General features: G+C 43.7%; 1 protein-coding gene across 2 annotated transcripts in view; it reads left to right on the top strand.

The window, feature by feature from the left end:
- The window catches only part of FAM178B (family with sequence similarity 178 member B), a 120,135-nt gene that overhangs the window by 53,964 nt on the left and 46,562 nt on the right, over positions 1-19,609 (top strand). For both annotated transcript variants that reach the window (XM_089537701.1, XM_089537702.1), the window contains exon 12: positions 653-750. In XM_089537701.1, coding sequence (XP_089393827.1) covers positions 653-750 — 98 coding nt within the window. The remainder of the gene's footprint in view (positions 1-652; positions 751-19,609) is intronic.

The following is a 19,609-nucleotide window of genomic DNA, read 5'->3' as shown; positions in this document are numbered from 1 at the left end:
TGTTACCCTTCATTACCCCAACCACTTGCAATGACTGGAGAATTTTAAACAAGGCTCTTTGTTTTTAAAAAAGTTCAGTCCAAGAGTGGAACTGGTGAAATGCTGTATTAAAAACCCAAGAGTCATTTGACTGGTCTTGGTAGCCAGCGAAATCATCGCAACCCGTCCCTCCATTTTTCCATTGGGAAGGGAAGTTGCCATTGACATCGTAGTCAATTCTAGTAGTGTTTGTAAATCAATAAGACTACCTTTCATCCACCCTGGTTCAAATCCAGAGTGAGAGCAGGTCATCTAGGTATTATGCTAGGTATCACACTAAGATTTGGGCAAACTGTTCCCACAATTGTTCTCCAGTTTCAAAATCCGTGGAGAACTTCATAAAAGACAACACAATTGCAGGGTCCTACATTAGAAGTTAGACTGGGATTTTTTTGCACTTTGGAGGTGCTTCCGGATGTGCATCCCCACCAGAGAAGCATATGCCCTCGATAGTATGAAAACTGAACTCCGGTGTTGCATTTACCCTACAGTAAAAGAGGAATAATATTGTAGCATTGTGAGATATGTATCTGGAATTTGTTTTTGCATGAATACTTTGGTTTAGTGTCTAACCCTGAGTAAATTCACATGAGATGCATCTTTTCTTTGACAGCTGCCAGAATTGTGTGAATCCCTTTGCCACGTGTCTTGCCATCATCACAACCTGGTAGCTGTCATGAGTGCCTTTCCAGATACTACAGCCAGAGGACGGTGAGTTCATCCTTGCTCAGTAAAAAACTTGGATTAACAGAAGGAGTACTGTACTAATATACCCAAGAAATCCTGGAGTTGCTATGGCTGCTGCCGTCGCCATTTTGACATATGCCACTAATAACACAAATGCTTGCTATGCTTAATTATTTGCTTGAAGGGCATCCTACTAAATGAGAAGCATTACCAGTTTAGTGAAACATAGCATTATCTGAGAAAGTCCTTTTTCTTCCTTCTATCTGCTGTGCTCTCAAGAATCTTATCCTATCTAAACAGAATGCCATTTGCTTCATAGCCTCCATCTAAACAGATTTGCTGCAGAGGCTCTGAAGCAATTGGTAACATACAAACAAGTGTGTTAAGAACTGTGTGTTTTGTCTCAAAGGTGTGATGATGAAGAGTGTCTTATTTCAGATGGCATATTTAGAATGGCAGGGCACAGATATCGGAAGACCAGGTCGTGGTTTGTTGAACTGAAGTTTAATGTGTTCAAACTCATCCTTGCAAACAAACCATGGTTTGTTAGCCTACTGCAAGTTACAGTTAGAAGCCATGATTTGTTGTTATGAAATCTAGTTTGCTTATGAAATCTAGTTTGTTTAAACCATAGCTTGTTGATATACCTCAGCTCAGGTCTATCTATGGCTTCTCACTGGTTAGTTTACCAAGCCAACCATCCTGAAACAAGAACTATCAAGAAGATTTAGAAGAAGGTTTAGCTGGATGCCAGTTGACTAAAGAAACAAACTATGGCTAACATAAACAATGGTTTAGCATGACGTGCAAAAGTGGCCAATGAGGACTATATGCAACTTAAAATTAATATCATGGACTGCAAGAAACATTAAGAAAAATATCCACTGCATTTTCTGTGCTTTATTCTCAAAACCAATGGTGAGCAAAGTGTGATCTCTAGACCACATGTGGTGCCCAGAATGCACCCCTCCAACCCACCAAAAAGCATCTGGGAGTGTGATTTGCCATTTAAATGTAATCATCAGTAGCCTATTTTAGGCCAGAAAAGGGGAGAGGGCTTTAAATTAGCAGTTTGAAACAAGATGGAGGATGAAATTTCCTTTAAATAGTAAATTGCACCCCTTTGATTCTTCTGGGTGGGACAATTTGCAATGGGGGAAAACATTTGGGGGGATTCAGACAAGTGTGCAGCCCATCAAGCTCTTGGTGGGGCAAAAATGTTCTCAGGAAACCAGTGGTAGTGGTCACAGTAGTGATAGGTTGGTATTGATGATCGGTTTAAGTGACCTAACTGTCTCAAGGGGTGCAACAGGGACAAAAATGATCGGAAGGAAAAGGCTGAGAAGGAAAAGGAAGGATAGGAGGAATGAGGACCTATGAAAGCAAGAGGCACAGATCTGAAAAGGCAGCAGACTGAGGGAAACAGCAGAGTGCTGAAGAGACATAAGGCTGGAAGATGAAATGGTTCAAGGAAATGAAGGGAAGAAGATCAGAAGAAAGCATCTGAGTACCATCATCAAAGAGAACAGGTGGAGATGGGAGGCATAAATGCTCAAGCAGTACAAGGTGAGGAACGATGAAGTTCCCTCATTTGTCTGAAGTTGCCACCCAAATGTATGGCAGCAGCAGAGTTTTATTAGTTTTGTGAGAAAGGGATTTAGAGGATTCAGCCCCAACGACAGTCTGGTATTCAAGGCTTGTGCCACAACCTCATGGGGTTAACCATCTCTAACCCTTGCATTAACTTTTCAATTAAGTCAGAAGATGAACTCGCTACCACCATACTGTGCCATGGTATCCCAGAAGCAGCACTGTTAAAAATAGTGCAGTGCATCTTATGAACACTTTGTTGCTGTTGTTGTTGTGTGCCATCAAGCCGTTTCAGACTTACGGCTAACCTAAGGCAAACCTATCATAGGATTTTTTTAGTAAGTTTCTTTAGAGGGGGTTTGCCATTGCCATTGCCATCCTCTGAGGCCCAAAGCAATTCAGTGGGTATGCATAGCTGAGCCAGAATTTGAACCCTGATCTCCACAGTCATAGCCCAACACTCAAACTGCTATGCTACAAATGAATGGCATCTTCTGTTGTAGGACTGAGCAGAAGACAGATGTGGGGGAAATTCTGATCTAGTAAAATTCTGCAGCGAGTAGTAAAAGCAGCAGCAAAATTTTCCCTTCTTTAAAACAAGGTTCCAGTGCCCCAGTGCACCTTGCTTACAAGTAGAATTTGTTGTTGTTATTCGCCACCAAGTTAGGTGCGACTTACAGCAACCCCGTCATGGCTAAAAACACAGCTATGCTTGGGAAAACCATGCACAAGGATTGTGTACCCTTGTTTCACACACTATCAGGGGCAGAAAAACAATCAGGGTTGCTTGTGGCCTTTGCTGCAACAGCAAATTTGTCAACAAGAGTTGCAAGTTTTGGGATGTGGACCTCCTGCCTCCCAGAAGTTGCCCAGCCCTGCTGTAAATCAGGATTTTGTTGTTCAGAAAGGAGCTATTGCTGCAGCTTTTGTGGGTTCATTGGCTTATGGCTTATATATAGAAATTGTGTTCTGTGCATCCCTGGGGCATTTATCATCTTCTGTCTTCCACATGCACTGTCTCTGCCTAGGAACTTATCCTGCAAATCTGATGGAGGCATGGCTGCTAGGAAGGAGTAGGAGAGACAAAAAGCCCCATCATCTCATGCTAGGATTTCCTTTCCTTTCGGAAACGTGTTGTTCTGGCGAGAGGTGGGGAGCAAGGTTCTCATTTCTTTCTGTAGGCAAGGAGGTGGACATTTCCCACGCTTTGCTTTTCCTTTGCACATGGCTTGAGAGAGGAAAAGCATCCAGGCCTCCTATTCCTGGGGCCAAGAGTTCAAGTCCTGGGGAAGGGAAGTGGAAGCTGAGAGCGGTGATGATGGGTGGAATGAACGCCCCGTCTTCTTCTTCTTCTTCCTCCTTCCTTCCTTCCCATTGAAACTGAGACAAGAGCTCTTGAGAGCTCAAGGCCAGGCCCAGCATAGGGAGAGAACATGAGAGGATTTATTTAGCCTTGGCATGAGCAAGGTTTGGCCGACAAGAAGAGGCATCCGTTTACAGGCTAATGCTATGCACATCCACCTAGAATTACTAGCACTGGTGTTTGGAGAGATCTCGTAGCACCTTTGAGACTGACTTGAAAGAAAGAAGTTATGAAGAAAGAGTGCTACTACCATCCTTCTTTCAGAGAGTCTCAAAGGTGCTACAAGATCTTTCTACATATGGACTGAACTTTCATGGTGCTGTTTAAACTCCATGGTGCCAAACCTATTTAGAGGGTGGGTTCAGCACCTTGGATATCTCTTTTAAAGTTCAGACTGAGGAGATTATCACACTATCAGTTATAGCACAAACCAATCAACATAGTTCTGATTTGGAGACAGTCCTGACTACATGTCGCAGTGCACAAACCTCTATTATCCTGTGTTGAAGCCACCACTTTTCACTCACCGCAATTATGTGATAATACCGCATCTAGCGACCAATGCAATCGCTGGACGTTCTGTCATTGCGCGATCTTGCAAGCTTCCAGCGCAAAACATCACCGTTTTCTCCCTTCTAGTGACATCAAAGTCATGCAATTACGCATGCACTGCTGTTTTTTAAAATATCATTGTCAGTTCCTGCTGCTCTTATCGTGAATACATCTCGGTTTTCAGAGAAAAGTGCACTCTAATGCACGACTGCAACCATTTATTTGGGGTTGCCAACATATTAGTGTCTCCTAATATCCAGAGTGGATTCACCGCCCCACTGACTTAAGAACCCACCAGTAGCCAAAAAGTATTTTTTCCTAACGTTTTGCCTCCAGAAAATCTCTGATCTTCTCCATTCTGCTTCTTACTTTAAATGCACCTGAAAGCCACTGCTTGAGATGGTGCCCCTGCCCTCCGCCTTTCATGGCAGGACTGCTTGTAATCTCACTCGCTGTCGGGGTGGGAGCAAGGTCCCAACAAGACCTAAGTTTCTTTTCTCTCTTTGAAAAGTTAGGGCAGACCCAGGGGTTAAAGCAGGATAATAACTTTACTTAGCTTTGTATAATCCTGACAGCTCTGAACAGGCATTAAGTATTTTATCTCTTTTTTACAGCCACAGAAGGGTGAAGTGACTTCCTTATATAATGAGATAATAGTCTGGAAAGTGACTTGACACCTCCTGGCTTCTAACAATTTGCGCTGATTCCCTGGCAGCGGCCGACAAATGCCCAGGGTCTCTATCTTGTGGTTTAACTGGAAATAGAGGACATTATCACGCAAGCCCTGTTCTTGCAGCAAATCACATCAGTTTTTTAAAAATGGAAACATACCTTTTCCAGTGCTATGAAGCTGTTTGTGGTTTGAAGGAAAATCCCCATTAAAATAATACGTTTTGGAGCCTTTGGGGTCTGATTTGGGGGTCTCACAATGGGATCCCAAAGGTCACATGCAGGAAGAGAGTGAAATGGCGGCAGCATCCCCATTAAAGGAACTAGTTAACACTCTGCCTTCTTCCCCAGAATAGATTCATCCTCACCTTGGACAGCTTCTTGAAGTGCCCATTAAATCCCAAAATTTAAGTGCGCATGACATCACAAAATGTTCACACGATTGACATGGAAGCCATCATCTGTAACTGGGATCTTCCATATCTTTCACCTTTTAGGATGGAAAAACAGCATGGATGAGTGTTAAGACATTTTGATCAGGAAAATAGACTGCAGAAAAAGGTTTAAGCCAGGAATGGGAGAGCCTATGCCCACGTGTTGTTGGACTCCAGCTCCCATCAACCCCAGCCAGCTCAGCCCAGCCAGAGATCAGGGATGATGGGAGCTGTTGTAGCCCAACAGTGTCAGAAAAGCAACAGGTTCTCCAGCTTTGCTTTAAGCGCCACCTCCACATGCGTTGCTGCATCTCGAATCAGATTCCCAGCTGCCCTGTAGCTACATTTCAGGTTTTTGTAAAAAGGGAGATCATTCTGTGTCTCGGCTAGTTTAGCCCTGGTTATCTCTCCTTCTAAACAATTAGATGGGGCCGTGTACTTGGAAGGCAAGCCAGAGGCGCAGGAAGGGTGACTCTTTGACCTATTTCGATAAGAGCACTATACTTTTAATGAGGCATAGCAAACATTTCTGCAACAAATGCTCTTTAAAAAGGCGCTTTCTCTACCATTTCACTTTAAACATATCCCTGGTTGCAAGCCTTTCGACCCGAGAATTTTCCTCTCTTTTCTGGATTATCTTGAAGCCTCTCAAGAAACTGAAACGTTGCCCCTGAATTCCTTACTTCTTTAAGCACCCTTCTGCACACAGAAAAGTTATTTATTGAACTGCAACTCTCACAGTGCCCAGCCCTGCTAGCTAAGGATCCTGAACCATGGGCCCATAAGTGACGGAGGATTCTGGGAGTTGTGATCCAGAAAAAGCAATTTTTTCCTCCTCCTGAGCGCCGCATGCACAGACGCAGAGAGAAATTTTTCTACTCTGCAAAAGGAGGAATGCATGATTTCAGCAGCAAAGCTTTTGAAGGTTAACCAGTTGATGATAAAAAATGCCTTCCATGCTGCAGAGTGCCAGAAGCCATGGAGGGTGTGCGTGTTATTTCCATTTGAAATCTCGCTGTTATGATTATCATTCCAGCTCTTGCTTCGTGCGCATGCATTTTTTTTTCTTTTAAAAGAAAGAAAAGAGCCTTCTTAATATTACTCCGAAGGTTACGAGAATCTTCCCGGCTCAATCCCCCATTGACAAGCCCTCTGCAGGCATCCGTATTTATAGAAAGGCGGGTGGGAGGGAGATGAGGAAGAGAGACAGAGAGGCTTCCAATTAGCATTTTAAAAAATGCCAAATGAATGCAATAGGAGGCAATTATAGCTCCCTTAAAACATTTTTTCTTTGCCTTTTTTTCCCCAAGGCTGGCCCATGACATTTTGAAAGCGCACAAACCCCAATGCACGATTGAGCATGGGAGGCAATGCAATGGGAAGTTCTCTTGCATGTATCTCATTGAAGTGAACAGGCAGTTTCTGCTCATTTCAATGGGAGCATCTGCAAGTGGCGCAGGTACAAGAGTCCCACTTGAGTCTGGGTCAGATCCAAGGCCACCGGAGTCCAATTCTGCCTCGCCGATTGGCATCCAGCATCTTTTCTCCAAACCAGTAGGCGCATGCATCTCCGTTGTAGAAATAAAGCAGTTTGATAGCACTTTAACTGCCAAGGGTCTTGGGGTTTGTAGTTTTGTCTTTTTTTAAAAAAAGATTTTTATTTCCATTTTTATACTACATTAAAAAAACAACACTCCTTTGAATATTGATCTGGAGAAACTTCTACTTCCATGCGTACTTCTTTCTTCGTAGTTTTGTGAGGCACCAACACTCTTTGGCAGAGAAGGCTGAAGACCTTGTAAAAACGACAAATCCATAGGATTCCATAGGATGGAGCTACAGCAGTTAAAGTGGTGTCAAACTGCATTATTTCTATAGTGTAGATGCACCCAGTGCTTCCTTTTAACTTGCCAGGGACATGGCATGCCTGCTGTAGATGTTGTGTGGCTGCGAGTCGTTTCCAACTTATGGTGACCCTTTTCCAGGGCTTTCTTGGCGAGATTTGTTCAGAAAAGGTTTGCTGTTGCCATCCTCTGGGGCTGAGAGCATGTGACTGGGTCTCCATGGCCAAACTGGGAATCGAACCCTGGTCTCCAGAGTTGTAAAGTAATACTCCAAGGCTCAGCCCACCACACCATACTGGCTCTAAAGGGTATATCTGCACTACACGGTTATGATGCTTTGGTCCTACCTCATTCCCTTATAGACTTATAGCGACCCTAAGAGAAACCTATAATGGAGTTTTCTTGGCAGGATTTGTTCAGAGGAGGTTTACCATTGCCTTCCCTTGGGGCTGAGAGAAGTGACCCATCCAAGGTCCCCTAGGAGGTTTCATGGCCAAGCTGGGAACCGAACCCTGGTCTCCAGAGTTGTCATCTAGCACTCAAACTACTGTGCCATGCTGGCTCTTAGCAAAGCAAAATCTGATGGCTCAACCTATCTCAAGGCAGGGGCCAGAGCTTGGAAAAGTTACGGTACCCCCCTTTTTAATTTTTTTTTATTTAAAATTCACAGACTCTCTCAGCCAGCCTTAGATGGTTGAAGGATTCCGAAAACGGTAAATCCAAAGAAAGAAAAGAAAGTACAGTGGCCCCTTGGTATCCACAGGGGTTTGGTTCCAGGATACCAAAATCCATGGATTCTCAACTCCCATTCAGTGCAGTGGCATAGTTAAATGGTGTCCCTTATAGAAAATGGCAAAATCAAGGCTTGCTTTTTGGAATTTATATTTTTTGGAATATTTGCAATCCGTGGATGTTTGGATAAAGAATCCGTGGATACAAAGGGCCAATTGTAACTTCTCCAAGCCCTGAGCTCAACCGTTCCTGCTTCTCCCTTCAACCACGCTTTTGACTCTCGGTTCCCAGCCTTCTGCACTCTCAACTGTGGATCCTCTTGGACAGCCGCCCAGCTGGCTGTGTTAAAACTGCTTTTGCCAGAGAGGTTACTTGGAGTTGAGTGTTATTTTTTTCCCTTCCCTCCCTCCCTTTGGCAGCTGGGAACAGCCCACTGGACCAAAGCCAGCTGGGTTCATGGAGCAGAGAAGGCTTGACGTCCAGCTGCCTCTTAACTCCCTCCTTCCAACAAGTTGGACCTTGGCTATGAAACCTCCCTCTCCGGCAGGACTTTTGCAAGTTGGAGGCATTGCTCTCCCTTTCAGGGGACTTTGCAAATGCCCAAACACTGGGACCAGGTTGCTGCAATGATAGAGGCACAGCAAACTTTAGAAGAACTTTAGAGTGAACTTTAAAGCACAGAACCTATTTCAAGGGTAGGGTTTGGCGCATTAGAAAGCACTTTCTAAAGCTCACACTTGGACTCAGAGCCGATTTATATACCACCTCTACATTTGAATGTGTAGCTTATCCCAAAGTTAGAAAGGTGGAGAGATTTTAAAGTAAGGACTAGAAAGATGAAGCCAGATGTTTGCAATGATGGGAAGAAATATTAATTTAGTAGAAATGTCAAAAATCATCAGGGCGTGGGAATACTTGCACAACAGAAGGAAGACAAGAATGAGAATGCTATCTTTAGTGCATAAGAGAAGATCTTCAGTGCAAAGTAAAATAAGTATACATAGTCAAAAGAACCAATATGATCCCTGAGAAAATTAGGCTGAGCACTTAATTCTTCCTCCCTGCCAAAAAAAGAAGGTTAGGTTGGCTATTTAAGCACAGCCAAAAGAGATGTTATTTATTTCCAAAAGAGAGAACATAGATTTGCGCTGTATATATACATATATGTATATATAATGGAAGTGCTAATTTATCTGTATCGATGACAACTTGGAAATAATTGCTATAATTAAATAGAAATCCAGGGCATCTCGGCACAGTGGGCAAATGTGCATCTGGTGCCCAGCCAGTTGTTGATGGGGAAACATTTGGGCTCCCGCTGTTCTCCCCTCTTGTAGTTCGTTGCCTTTAGGCTAAACATGGATCACACTTTTCTTCAGACTAAAGTCTGTCTTCAAGTACAGGACAATCTTCTGTAGCTCTAAACGTGTGTGTTTGTTATGTGCCTTCACATTATCTGCCGACTTATGGTGAATCCATGAATTTCATAGGGCTTTCTTAGGCAAGGAATACTTTAAAAAAGTGGTTTTGCCAGTCCCATCCTCTAAAATATAGCTTATAGTGTTTAGTATTTGTTGGTGGTCTTCCATCCAAGTAATAACCAGGGCTGACCCCACTTAGCTATCAAGATCAGTGCTTTTAGGGTATTTAGACATACTGAAAAGACAGTGTGCTAAGGATGGGAGGAGACAGTATAAAACCACATTACAGGTAGATGTACTCAAAGAAGGAAGCCACAGCCCTGAGTTTGCAACACCTGAACAGGATCCAGTGCCTTCAGATTCAAATCCCACTAAGCCACTCTGCCTGGCTTTGAGCAAGTCACTGGCCAAAGGCCTCCATTAGAATAATGATAACTACCACCTTCCTGGCTTATGGCAATGATGGATGGGCTACACAGCAATTTGAAACAGGTTAGGCTATGAATCCTAAGTCCCTTCTGATCCATTAGATACTGGGCTGCTCTCTTCAATTTATTTCTTGGGTCTTGGCCAAACCAATAATGCAGAAACTCATAATAAGGAATCCATATAGGCTGCACAGCTCAGTAGGCAACAAGCCTCTTTAAGGAGGCACTGGTGGCAGGAGGTATTGGTAATAGGTAGCTAACCCATCCCAGTTTGTTGGATACCTTGACAGAAGCTGCTGCAACACTGCCGAAATAAAACAGTTTTACAGCACTTTAACTGCCATGGCCCAATGTTGTGCAGTGCTCAGTGCTCAATGGCTCGGTACTATGGAATATGGATTTGTAGTTGTGTGAGATATTTAGCCTTCTCTGTCAGAGAGCTCTGGTGGGACAACATCAGACATAGTATTTCCCATCACCATGTATGTATGCGAGAGCTGGACAGTAAAGAAAGCCGATAGAAAGATGTGGTGCTGGAGAAGTGTGCTGAGGATACAGTGGACAGCCAGAAAGACAAACAAATGGGTCCTAAAGGAGATCAGGCCAGAACTCTCCCTGGATTATGAGAGGGCAGGACTCACTAGAAAAGACAGTAATGCTAGGAAAGGTGGAGGGAAGTAGAAAGAGAGGAAGACTGCATAGCAGATGGATAGATTCACTCAAGGTGACCATGGTCCAGAACCTGCAGGACCAGAGCAGAGTGGTGAGGACAGGGGGTCTTGGAAGTATCTCATTCATGGGGTCGCCATGGATCGAAGTCAAGTCAAAGGTAGTTAAGAACAATAATGTCAGATGGGACTGAAGAGTAGGCAGTGCAGCTTGAGTTCCATGGTTTTCGTGAGTTAGCCACTTTATTTTCCAGAGTGGTAAAGTAAAAGACTTGAGCCTCCTTCCTCAGATGCATTTGGTGGAGTGGAGAGCCCAGGGATAGATCTCTATAGCAGCCTAATCCACCGAAAGCATCAGAAGAAGGAGGCTCAAGTCTACGGAAGCACATGCAACCAACATCTGTCTTCAAGGGGTTATTCAGACGGCAAAAATAATCTAGGTAGAATCTGGGTTGAACCTTTGTTCTTCACAGGTGTATCGAATGCATCCAATTAAGTTTGGGGAGGGGGCTGCCAAAAAAATCCCACTCAATTTAGGATAATTTCTGAGTTTCTCTGAAAGATTTGCATTGTCGGCTGTGTGAATAACCGATGCGAATAGACCCGAGATAAACCACGATTGAACTCTGCATGCCTTGGACGTGTTTTGAATACATCCGCATCATCGACTCCATCTTTATTCTCAGTCCTGAGCAACCGAACCTGCGGAGATGCACACGGATGCAGTTCTGTAGTGTGAACAACAAAGCCAAAATGTGTGAGTGAGATTGTTTGCATAGCTGCACTAAAAACAACAACATATGAAGGACTCCTTAATTGGTTTCAAAGGTGCTGCAAAAACCTTGTGCATACTAGTTTTCTGGATCTTTCTTTTCCAGTGTTCAGTAATCAGGCATCTTAGTAATTTTGCTGGTCTTGCTTGCTTCTGAGCCTGAACAAGATTAAAGCCTACGCTACACACATCATGGGGAGATGTGGGACATGAGTCTCGCCAACCTGAGCTTGCCAGGCAATGTGTCGCTGGAAAAAAATATGCAGTGTGAAATCATTGCGTACCATTTTTCTGCCCCTCCTTGCTTCGCTGGCTGCCGCTGACAGCGGAAAAGAGAAGGGAAAACCCGAATGTGGTGATGTTGTGTGTTTGAGGTTCCTGGCCCAAATACACATCACCACCAACACATAGGCAGAGCTTGGAAAGAGGGTGTTTTGTTAGAAAAAAGGATATTTGTTCCTATAACTCATTCAGTGCTTCAAAAATTAATCCTTTGTCATTACTCATTGCATTACTCCCTGTGTTGCTTGTCATTTTTCCATTACTTTCAACACTTCTTTAAAAAAAGAAGACACGGTTTTATAAGAATGGCATAAAGTGTGAATGCTTCCTGCCAAAATGCTTCTAAAAATGCCCTTTAAAGTGACTTTTAAAAGTAAGCTGCAAATGTTACTCATGAATACCAGTAAAGTTGACTTTGATTGCAAGGGTTTAGCTGCAGGAGAAGGGGGCAAAATGAAGGTATTCCTCTTCCCAAATAAAAATTCTCTCCCCCGATAAAAATCCTCCTGCAGCCCCCAAATTTCTAGCACTGCAGAATGTAAATTTTCAGTCATGCGTTTTGAAATGCAGTTAAGGAATCCAAAGCAAAGGGACAGGCAGTCGCCAAGGGAGTGTGCACATAATAGATGCCAGAGTTCTAGGTCTGAATGATGTTCAGTGTCTCACCCTCTGCAATGCTAAAAAAATTGGGGACTGGAGGAAAATTTCATTTTGCGGAGCCGAATTCTTATTTGGGGGAGCAATGTCCTCATTGTGCTCCTCTGTACCCACATCACTGTCCACATAAATACACACACTTTCCAATAATTCACACTCTGGAGACTAGGGGTTGATTTCCAGCTTGGCCATGAAACCCATTGGGTGACCCTGGGCAAGTCACACTCTCTCAGCCAGGGAGGAAGGCAATGGCAAACCTCCTCTGAACAAATCTTGCCATGAAAACTCTATGATAGGGTTGCCTTAGGGTTGCCATGAGTCGGAAACAACTTGAAGGCACACAACAACAACAACCTTTCACCCCTACTAAACCTGCTTCCAATAACTTGCAAATCTCTTTGCAAACACATGCTCCATTCTTCAGACAATATGTTTGCAAGGCTAGGTGAGTAAGATTTCTAAACAGTTCATCGGTACACAAATCTTAAACTGCAAGTACCAGGATTTCATAAAATGTTGCCACGGCTGTCAAAGCAGAATCATAGCACTGTAATGGTTTAGTGTGGATGGGTTCCTTCCTTTGGGTTCCTGACTTCTGGTCTGAGCCATCCTTATCTGTTTGTGTCAGTTTTACTTGCATAAACAGGAAGGATAAGGGGGGATTTTGTTTTCCTTTTCCAACCAAGGCTCACTCCAGTATGCTATGACACATTTTGATAAGAGGCAGCCTCCTGCCGAAATGCTCCCCTTTAACCTCTTTCCACGCTGCACATCTCTCACTCCCACATTTTCCATTCCTTGGCAAAGAGAATAAAAATTCCCCCAGAGCTTCCCAGTTCTGCCTAACTGCTGGAAGGCATTGCTTTTGCCTTGCCCTCAACTGCCCCGCAGTCCTTTCTTTCCATGCACACATACAAACATATGCCTTCCAATAATTCCTCTCCGGGGCCTCACAACCTTATAAATCTCTGCAGCAGGGTTTTCTCCATCCTACTATTAGGCACGTGCCTGGCTGATTTTTCCTACCCACCTCATATTAAATTCAACTCGGTTTTCTACTTTCCTGCAAAGTCTTTGAAAGCAGCTATGTAGGGATAAAGCCTGCCATATCTCTCCTTCAACTTGCTGGCTGTTTGCATCCCACAATGATGCTGATGATGGGGAAAGATAGTGCCGCTTTGCATTACTTTGCTTCGTGGCAGTTTTCATATTCTTCCCTATTGTGCTTGACAATGTGCATGGAACGCATCGAGGTGCTTTGTTTTTAATGTGTGACACATCTTTCCCCAATTCTCCAGGCTCCAACACAAAACTGCAAGGAGATGGATGGCTACCAGATAAACGCATTGGCTGGAGTGGAAGCATGACCCGCCTGGGGGGGTGCGTGCATGGATATGTGCATGAATATTCTATTCAGATTGTATACATACCCATATGCATGCATGCATACATACACATACTCCCCCCGTATAATTAGTTTACCTGATATCCTGGCCAGCTCTTAAGATAAACCCCCTGGGAATAGAGACCAGAATCCGGTTAGTTCTGGGTAAGTCACAATAGGAACAATAGCGGGATAAGTGCATATCTTTTGTATGCGCCCTGCCGAGGCACTGCAGCGGTTACACAACAATGGAAATCTGATTACAAATAGCCCAGCCACCTGATAATGCTTGGCATGGCACCAGTCAGGTTCCAAGCTCAATGCACCCGTCCAGGAGCAAACATGCCTCTGTTTTTCGGCTACTGAAAAGATTGAAATGACAGCCTGCAGTTTTGCTCTACTTAGACCTGATGCCCAGAGAGGAGCATATAGTCAGCCCTCCATTTCCACTGATTCTGCATCTGCGAATTCAACCATTCACGGCCTTGATTTTTGCCTTTTGTGTAAGGGAGAGCATTTTACTGTGCATGCGCCAGCGTGGTGTAGTGGTTTGAGCGTTGGACTGTAATGTGCAATGTGAACCTCCAGATTTATTTATTTATTGAAGTCTTTGGGGCCCCTTGGATGTTCCCAGTTGCAGAAGAATTGGCCCCTAGGCCATCCCCAGTTGAGGCTGCATCTACACTGCAGAACTGATGCAGTTTGACACCACTTTAACTGCCATGGCTCCATGCTATAAAAATTCTGGGGCTTGTAGTTTTGTGAGACAGTTAGCCTTCTCTGTAAGAAAGCTCAGGCACCACAATAAGCCATAGGATGGAGACAGGACAGTCAAAGAGGTTTCAAACTGCATTAATTCTGCAGTGTGGCAGCAGTCTGAGTAGTATCCCATGTTGAGCCAGGCCACTTTTGTAACCAAGCACCAGGACACAACATTTCACTCCTCACGCTTGAATCCATGTAGAATTAGACCTACAAACATTTCAGCCAGTGTTAACTATTGGAACAAAAATATCTCATGCCACGTTTCAACAAACCATGATGCAATTAAGCGTTCAAGTTGTCAATAGTTTGGCCCCATGCAGTATGTGAGGAAACTGTTGAATTCCCAATGGGGTTAGCAAATACAAAGCGTGTACATTATACCTGACCACAGCCCTAAACATGGCCCTAACTTTCAGTACATTGGAATTCTAATTGCGGTCAGAAAATAGATCACAATTTACGCAATGCATTTTTAAAAAACCCCACAAAGGCTTTGGCGAACAGATGGGCCCTGTTTAATTTCATTTACAAATTTATATTCCACTCGAGAAAGGAATTTTGTCAGTTGGTTTTTAATCATCAGGCAACATAGTCACATACAGGCAATGCTTGGAATGGCATTTAGGATTTATTAAACACGGCATCTCCTGACAAAACTGAATTATGCATTCATTTTCACATTATGCAGCTTTTGGATGCTCCCACGCAGCAGGCGCACACAGAGTTCCCTATACGGCCAGCGCTTTTGGCAATTCCCCACAACCTCATCTGCTACGTTCCTCAGCAAAAGCCACTCAAATGCCATAATCCCACGTATGTTCATATATGTACGTAAAGCATTTCTGTTTCACCTTCCCACTCTTAAGCCTTCGCAGCAGCTTATGGAAAATGATGCAGGAACAATAGGCCCAGGCAGATTTTCTAAGGACACAATGGAAAGCAAAATTTGAAATTTTAAAATAAAAATGACATAGCAACAGCATGCAGCTCCTTGGTTGGTTATGAAAACCATAAAATGTGTTTTATTTTAACACCCAGACCCAACATTTCTAGGATGCCAATGCACCCGCTTACTACTCCAAATGTGGTCTTAAGGAATAGGAAGGGTTTTGGGGGAGAAGCTGGGCCTTCAGTAACAGTAAAAATTTATGTGTTTTAGTAGTGCGGAATATGACATTTTCATGGTGTAGCATTTGAATATATATACTTGAGTATAAGCCAACCTCATGTATAAGCTGAAGGGAAATTTTGAAGCCAAAATGATAGATTTTGATATGACTCGTGGATACGTCCAGGGTAAAACTTAGGGGCATACAGCAAAGGATCTAAAGGATGAATGCAAAGCAAAGCAGTGGCAAAGAACCTACAAAATTCCAGCTGAGTAACAATTGAATTGATAAAAATATCAAATTTGTGAAAGGACTGTGTGTGGTGTGTCATTTTTATTGGGTTTTTTTCTAATTCAGCATCCAAAAATGCCTTAAAAACAGTTACTGTATTGGAAAAAAATATCAAGCCTGCTATATAAGGGTATCATAAAGTCTCTACTAGGTCTGTGAAAGTGTGTATTTCTCCAGCCGTACCAAAACGGCTACTAAGAGAAGCTTTCAGCTAGACAGAGGACGAGGAAGAAGAGTGACTTACGCCTATAATTATTTGTAACTAGTTGCGTCCCAGATTCAGAAATACATTTCCTCTGACATGGAGATTCCCCATAGTTATGGTGATGAGTTTGTTGTTGTGCCTTCATGGCGTTTCCAACTTAAGGCAACCCTAAAGCGAACCTATCTTAGGGTTTTCTTGGTGGAATTTGTTTAGGGGGGGATTGCCTTTGCTTCCCTTTGAGGCTGAGAAAGTGTGATGTGCCTAAGGTCACCCACTGGGTTTCCATGGCTGAGCAGGGGTTCAAATCCTGGCCTCCTAGAGTCCTAGTCGGATGCCCAAACCGCTATGACGGCTCTGTCATGAAGCGTATCCGCGGAGAAACCTTCCCTGGATTTGCCTTTTTCCATTTCTAAGTCAGTGGCCATCTCTCCATCTTGTAGCAGGGAATTCTACAACTTCATTATGCACTGAGCCAAGCCGCACTTTCTCTGAAGGAGCTGCCAGTCAGTTTCTCCTAGCTGCAGGCGCTCTAATAAATATCAAATAAAGAGCCATGCTGCAACTCTGTGGATCTCATCACCCCGGGTTCTCCAATCTCTTGCAGCCTGATCTTAGGGACTTCTATGTATATTCATTTTCCACACCTAAAATGTGAAAATTTCTCACTCTGAGAAAGCCGAGAAAGGAGGTAGATGCAGTTCGATCTGGTGTATGAGGTTTGCAGTGCAGCCCTACGCTTGTCTATTCGCTCCTTGGTGTGTTAACAGGGATTGAACATGAGTGAACAGTGTGATGCGGCAGCTAAAAAGGCCAATGCTATTTTAGGCTGCATCAATAGAAGTATAGTGTCTAGATCAAGAGAAGTAATAGTGCCACTGTATTCTGCTTTGGTCAGGCCCCACCTAGAATATTGTGTCCAGTTCTGGGCGCCACAATTCAAAAAGGACATTGAGAAACTGGAGCGTGTCCAAAGGAGGGCGACAAAAATGGTGAAGGGTCTGGAGACCATGCCCTATGAGGAACGACTTAGGGAGCTGGGGATGTTTAGCCTGGAGAAAAGAAGGTTAAGAGGTGATATGATAGCCCTGTTTAAATATTTGAAAGGATGTCATATTGAAGAGGGAGCAAGCTTGTTCTCTGCTGCTCCAGAGAACAGGACCCGGAACAATGGATGCAAGCTACAGGAAAAGAGATTCCACCTGAACATTAGGAGGAACTTCCTGACAGTAAGGGCTGTCAGACAGTGGAATGCACTTCCTCGGAAGGTGATAGAGTCTCCTTCCTTGGAGGTCTTTAAACAGAGGCTGGATGGCCATCTGCCAGGGATGCTTTGATTTGGATTTCCTGCATGGCAGGGGGTTGGACTGGATGGCCCTAGTGGTCTCTTCCAACTCTACGATTCTATGATTCTATGATTCTATGGGGAAAGTTCAACCCACTCAAAACATAGATGTCGAATGGTTGGCCATTATTTGCCCCAGGGGCATTTTCCCCAGGACTTTCTAGTGACTTCTGTCTCGCAAAAAGGCTTATATTATCTTCGCAGTTGTGACCATATATTGTATTATTCTTCCATATTTCACCTCCAATTGTTCATCAGTCCTACGCAGCAGAAAAAGCTCAGGTAGCATTGCTTTACTAGTTCTACATTGAGGCTCTGTATTGGCTTCTCTTTGTCACCTGCTCCTACCTCCTCGCCTTCTGGAAGGATAAAATAAAAGATGTTCTCAATAGCATTTTATACCATTTTATATAAGAAAGTGCCCTTTCTCATGAAAGATGCATCTCCTGTTAATATATTCTGCAAAAATGCCACATTTTTAGAGCTGCAATCCCATGAAGAGTTTTGGGGTACTGAAGCTCAGAGATGAGAAACAGAGTCTTGGAGACATTGCTCTTGGGGGCCATAATTCCCAAGATTCCTCAGCCAGCATGGCCAAAATCATATATTTGGGGAGTTAAAATCCAAAAAAAATAATTTCCCCCCATAATTTGGAAATAGCAACCAAAGAAAGGCCCTTTTTGCCATCATTGGCAGTGTCCTGACTGTGAAACACATGCCTTCAAAGTAATTCTGGTGCCCACCTTATTATCCTATTATCTCAGGTTAAGATGTTCTCCTTCCCTCGGGCTTTTTAATGCTTTTATGCTTCATTAAGTAGCAGTAGTTTTAATGAGCATTCCACTCTGCTGTTTTAATCTGTCTTAATTTGTTTTAACTTTCTGCTGTGCCTATCTCTACTACCGTTGTTTTTGTATCTTTACAGTGAACTGTGAGTTGCCCTGGGGATACATGGTTTTATGCACACACACATATAGTACACAAATACTCTAGATCAATGAATGATTCAAATTAGGGCTTCACACATTGCAAAATGTCTTTGGTGTTTGGGGGGGGGGGGAACCCTGAAGGAAAACAGAGCTAGGATTTGTGTGAAATCTCTCCATGTCGGCGATAGCTTGTTGTACATTCAGCAAAGGCCTGTCTGTGTAAGAGGAATCTTGTAGTAAGTGAAGCCGTGCCAAGTTGCAGGATTGCACATGCAGTTTGTAATCTTTATATATCACAGAAGACAGCTGGTATGGACACACCCTCAACAGAAGCAATGAAAAGGGCACTTGCCTTCTTTACTCAGCAAAGAGAATACCCAAGCTAAAAGAAACAGACGTTGGTATATTTGGGAATTCAGTGTCTTGTTAATACGTTTGATTTCCTTAAAGATCTGTTATGGAATATTTATTCTTTTAAAATAGGGGAGTGCATCACTGCTAGGGTTGCCAAGTCAGGGCTGAAACCTGAAACCTCGGAAAGAGTAGGAAAGGGCTGAAAAGGCCTTCTTGTAGAAGATGCCAGGCAGTTATACTCAGCTAATGCACTCCATAAAGATATCCATCCAACCTCTGTTTAAAGACCTCCAAAGAAGGTGACTCCCTGAGCTAAGGCAGGCTACTCCATTATCAAACAGTTCTTACAGCAAAGACGTTGCAATGCTTCTTCACTGTTCACCTGTCACATCTGTACATGGTGTTGGGCAATGCTATGCCTCAGATGATTCTAAGTTGTTATTCTTTACTCTTTAGGATCTTGTCTAGTTCCTTCATGGCTGCCCTTCCAGATTGCTCACCTGTAACTGTGGTCCGTCGAGCGGTCATCTGGGAACTCACACAAATAGATCTCCGGCGCGTCCATCATTTGGAACTTTCTAGAGCTGAGAAGTGAGAGTCCTGGGGGTAAACCCATCCCTCTTCAGTGCACATGCCCAGCATGATTCCCCCAGTTCACAAGCCACCACAGCAGCAGTCAAAGAGCTAAGGAGAACATGATACCATGAGTGAAGGATGGATGGGGTTGTGTTGGGATGAGGACAGGCACGGCTGGAGGGCAAGGCTGAGAGCCAATGCTGCATACAAGGTCCTATTCTTGGCTGCACACTCAGCATCCTGAAGGGCTCTTTCCCAAAGGAGAGCCTTAAGCTGAGAAGACTTGTTACAACACGAAGGGTGTGTATGTGTGTGTTAATGCTTGACAGTGTGAGCAAGCCTCTACATTGTGCTCTTTCCCAAACATAAGAGGCACTTAGAGTAGCTGTCCTTTTCAGGGATTTTGCCCTCTGAGGATAAGCATCTCTTAAAACTGGCCAGTAGAGTCCATAAAGCCCTAAAGGTTAATAGGGAGAAAATGCAGGGGCAGTCAGAAGAGTCCGAGTCAAACCGGAG

This window comes from Sceloporus occidentalis, unplaced genomic scaffold, assembly GCF_023333645.1.
Source record: "Sceloporus occidentalis isolate IW3139 unplaced genomic scaffold, rSceOcc1.0.p SCAF_9, whole genome shotgun sequence".
Taxonomy (NCBI): Eukaryota; Metazoa; Chordata; class Lepidosauria; order Squamata; family Phrynosomatidae; genus Sceloporus; species Sceloporus occidentalis.
Note: the sequence above shows the minus strand (reverse complement) of the source record. Positions and strands in the feature narration are given on the sequence as shown.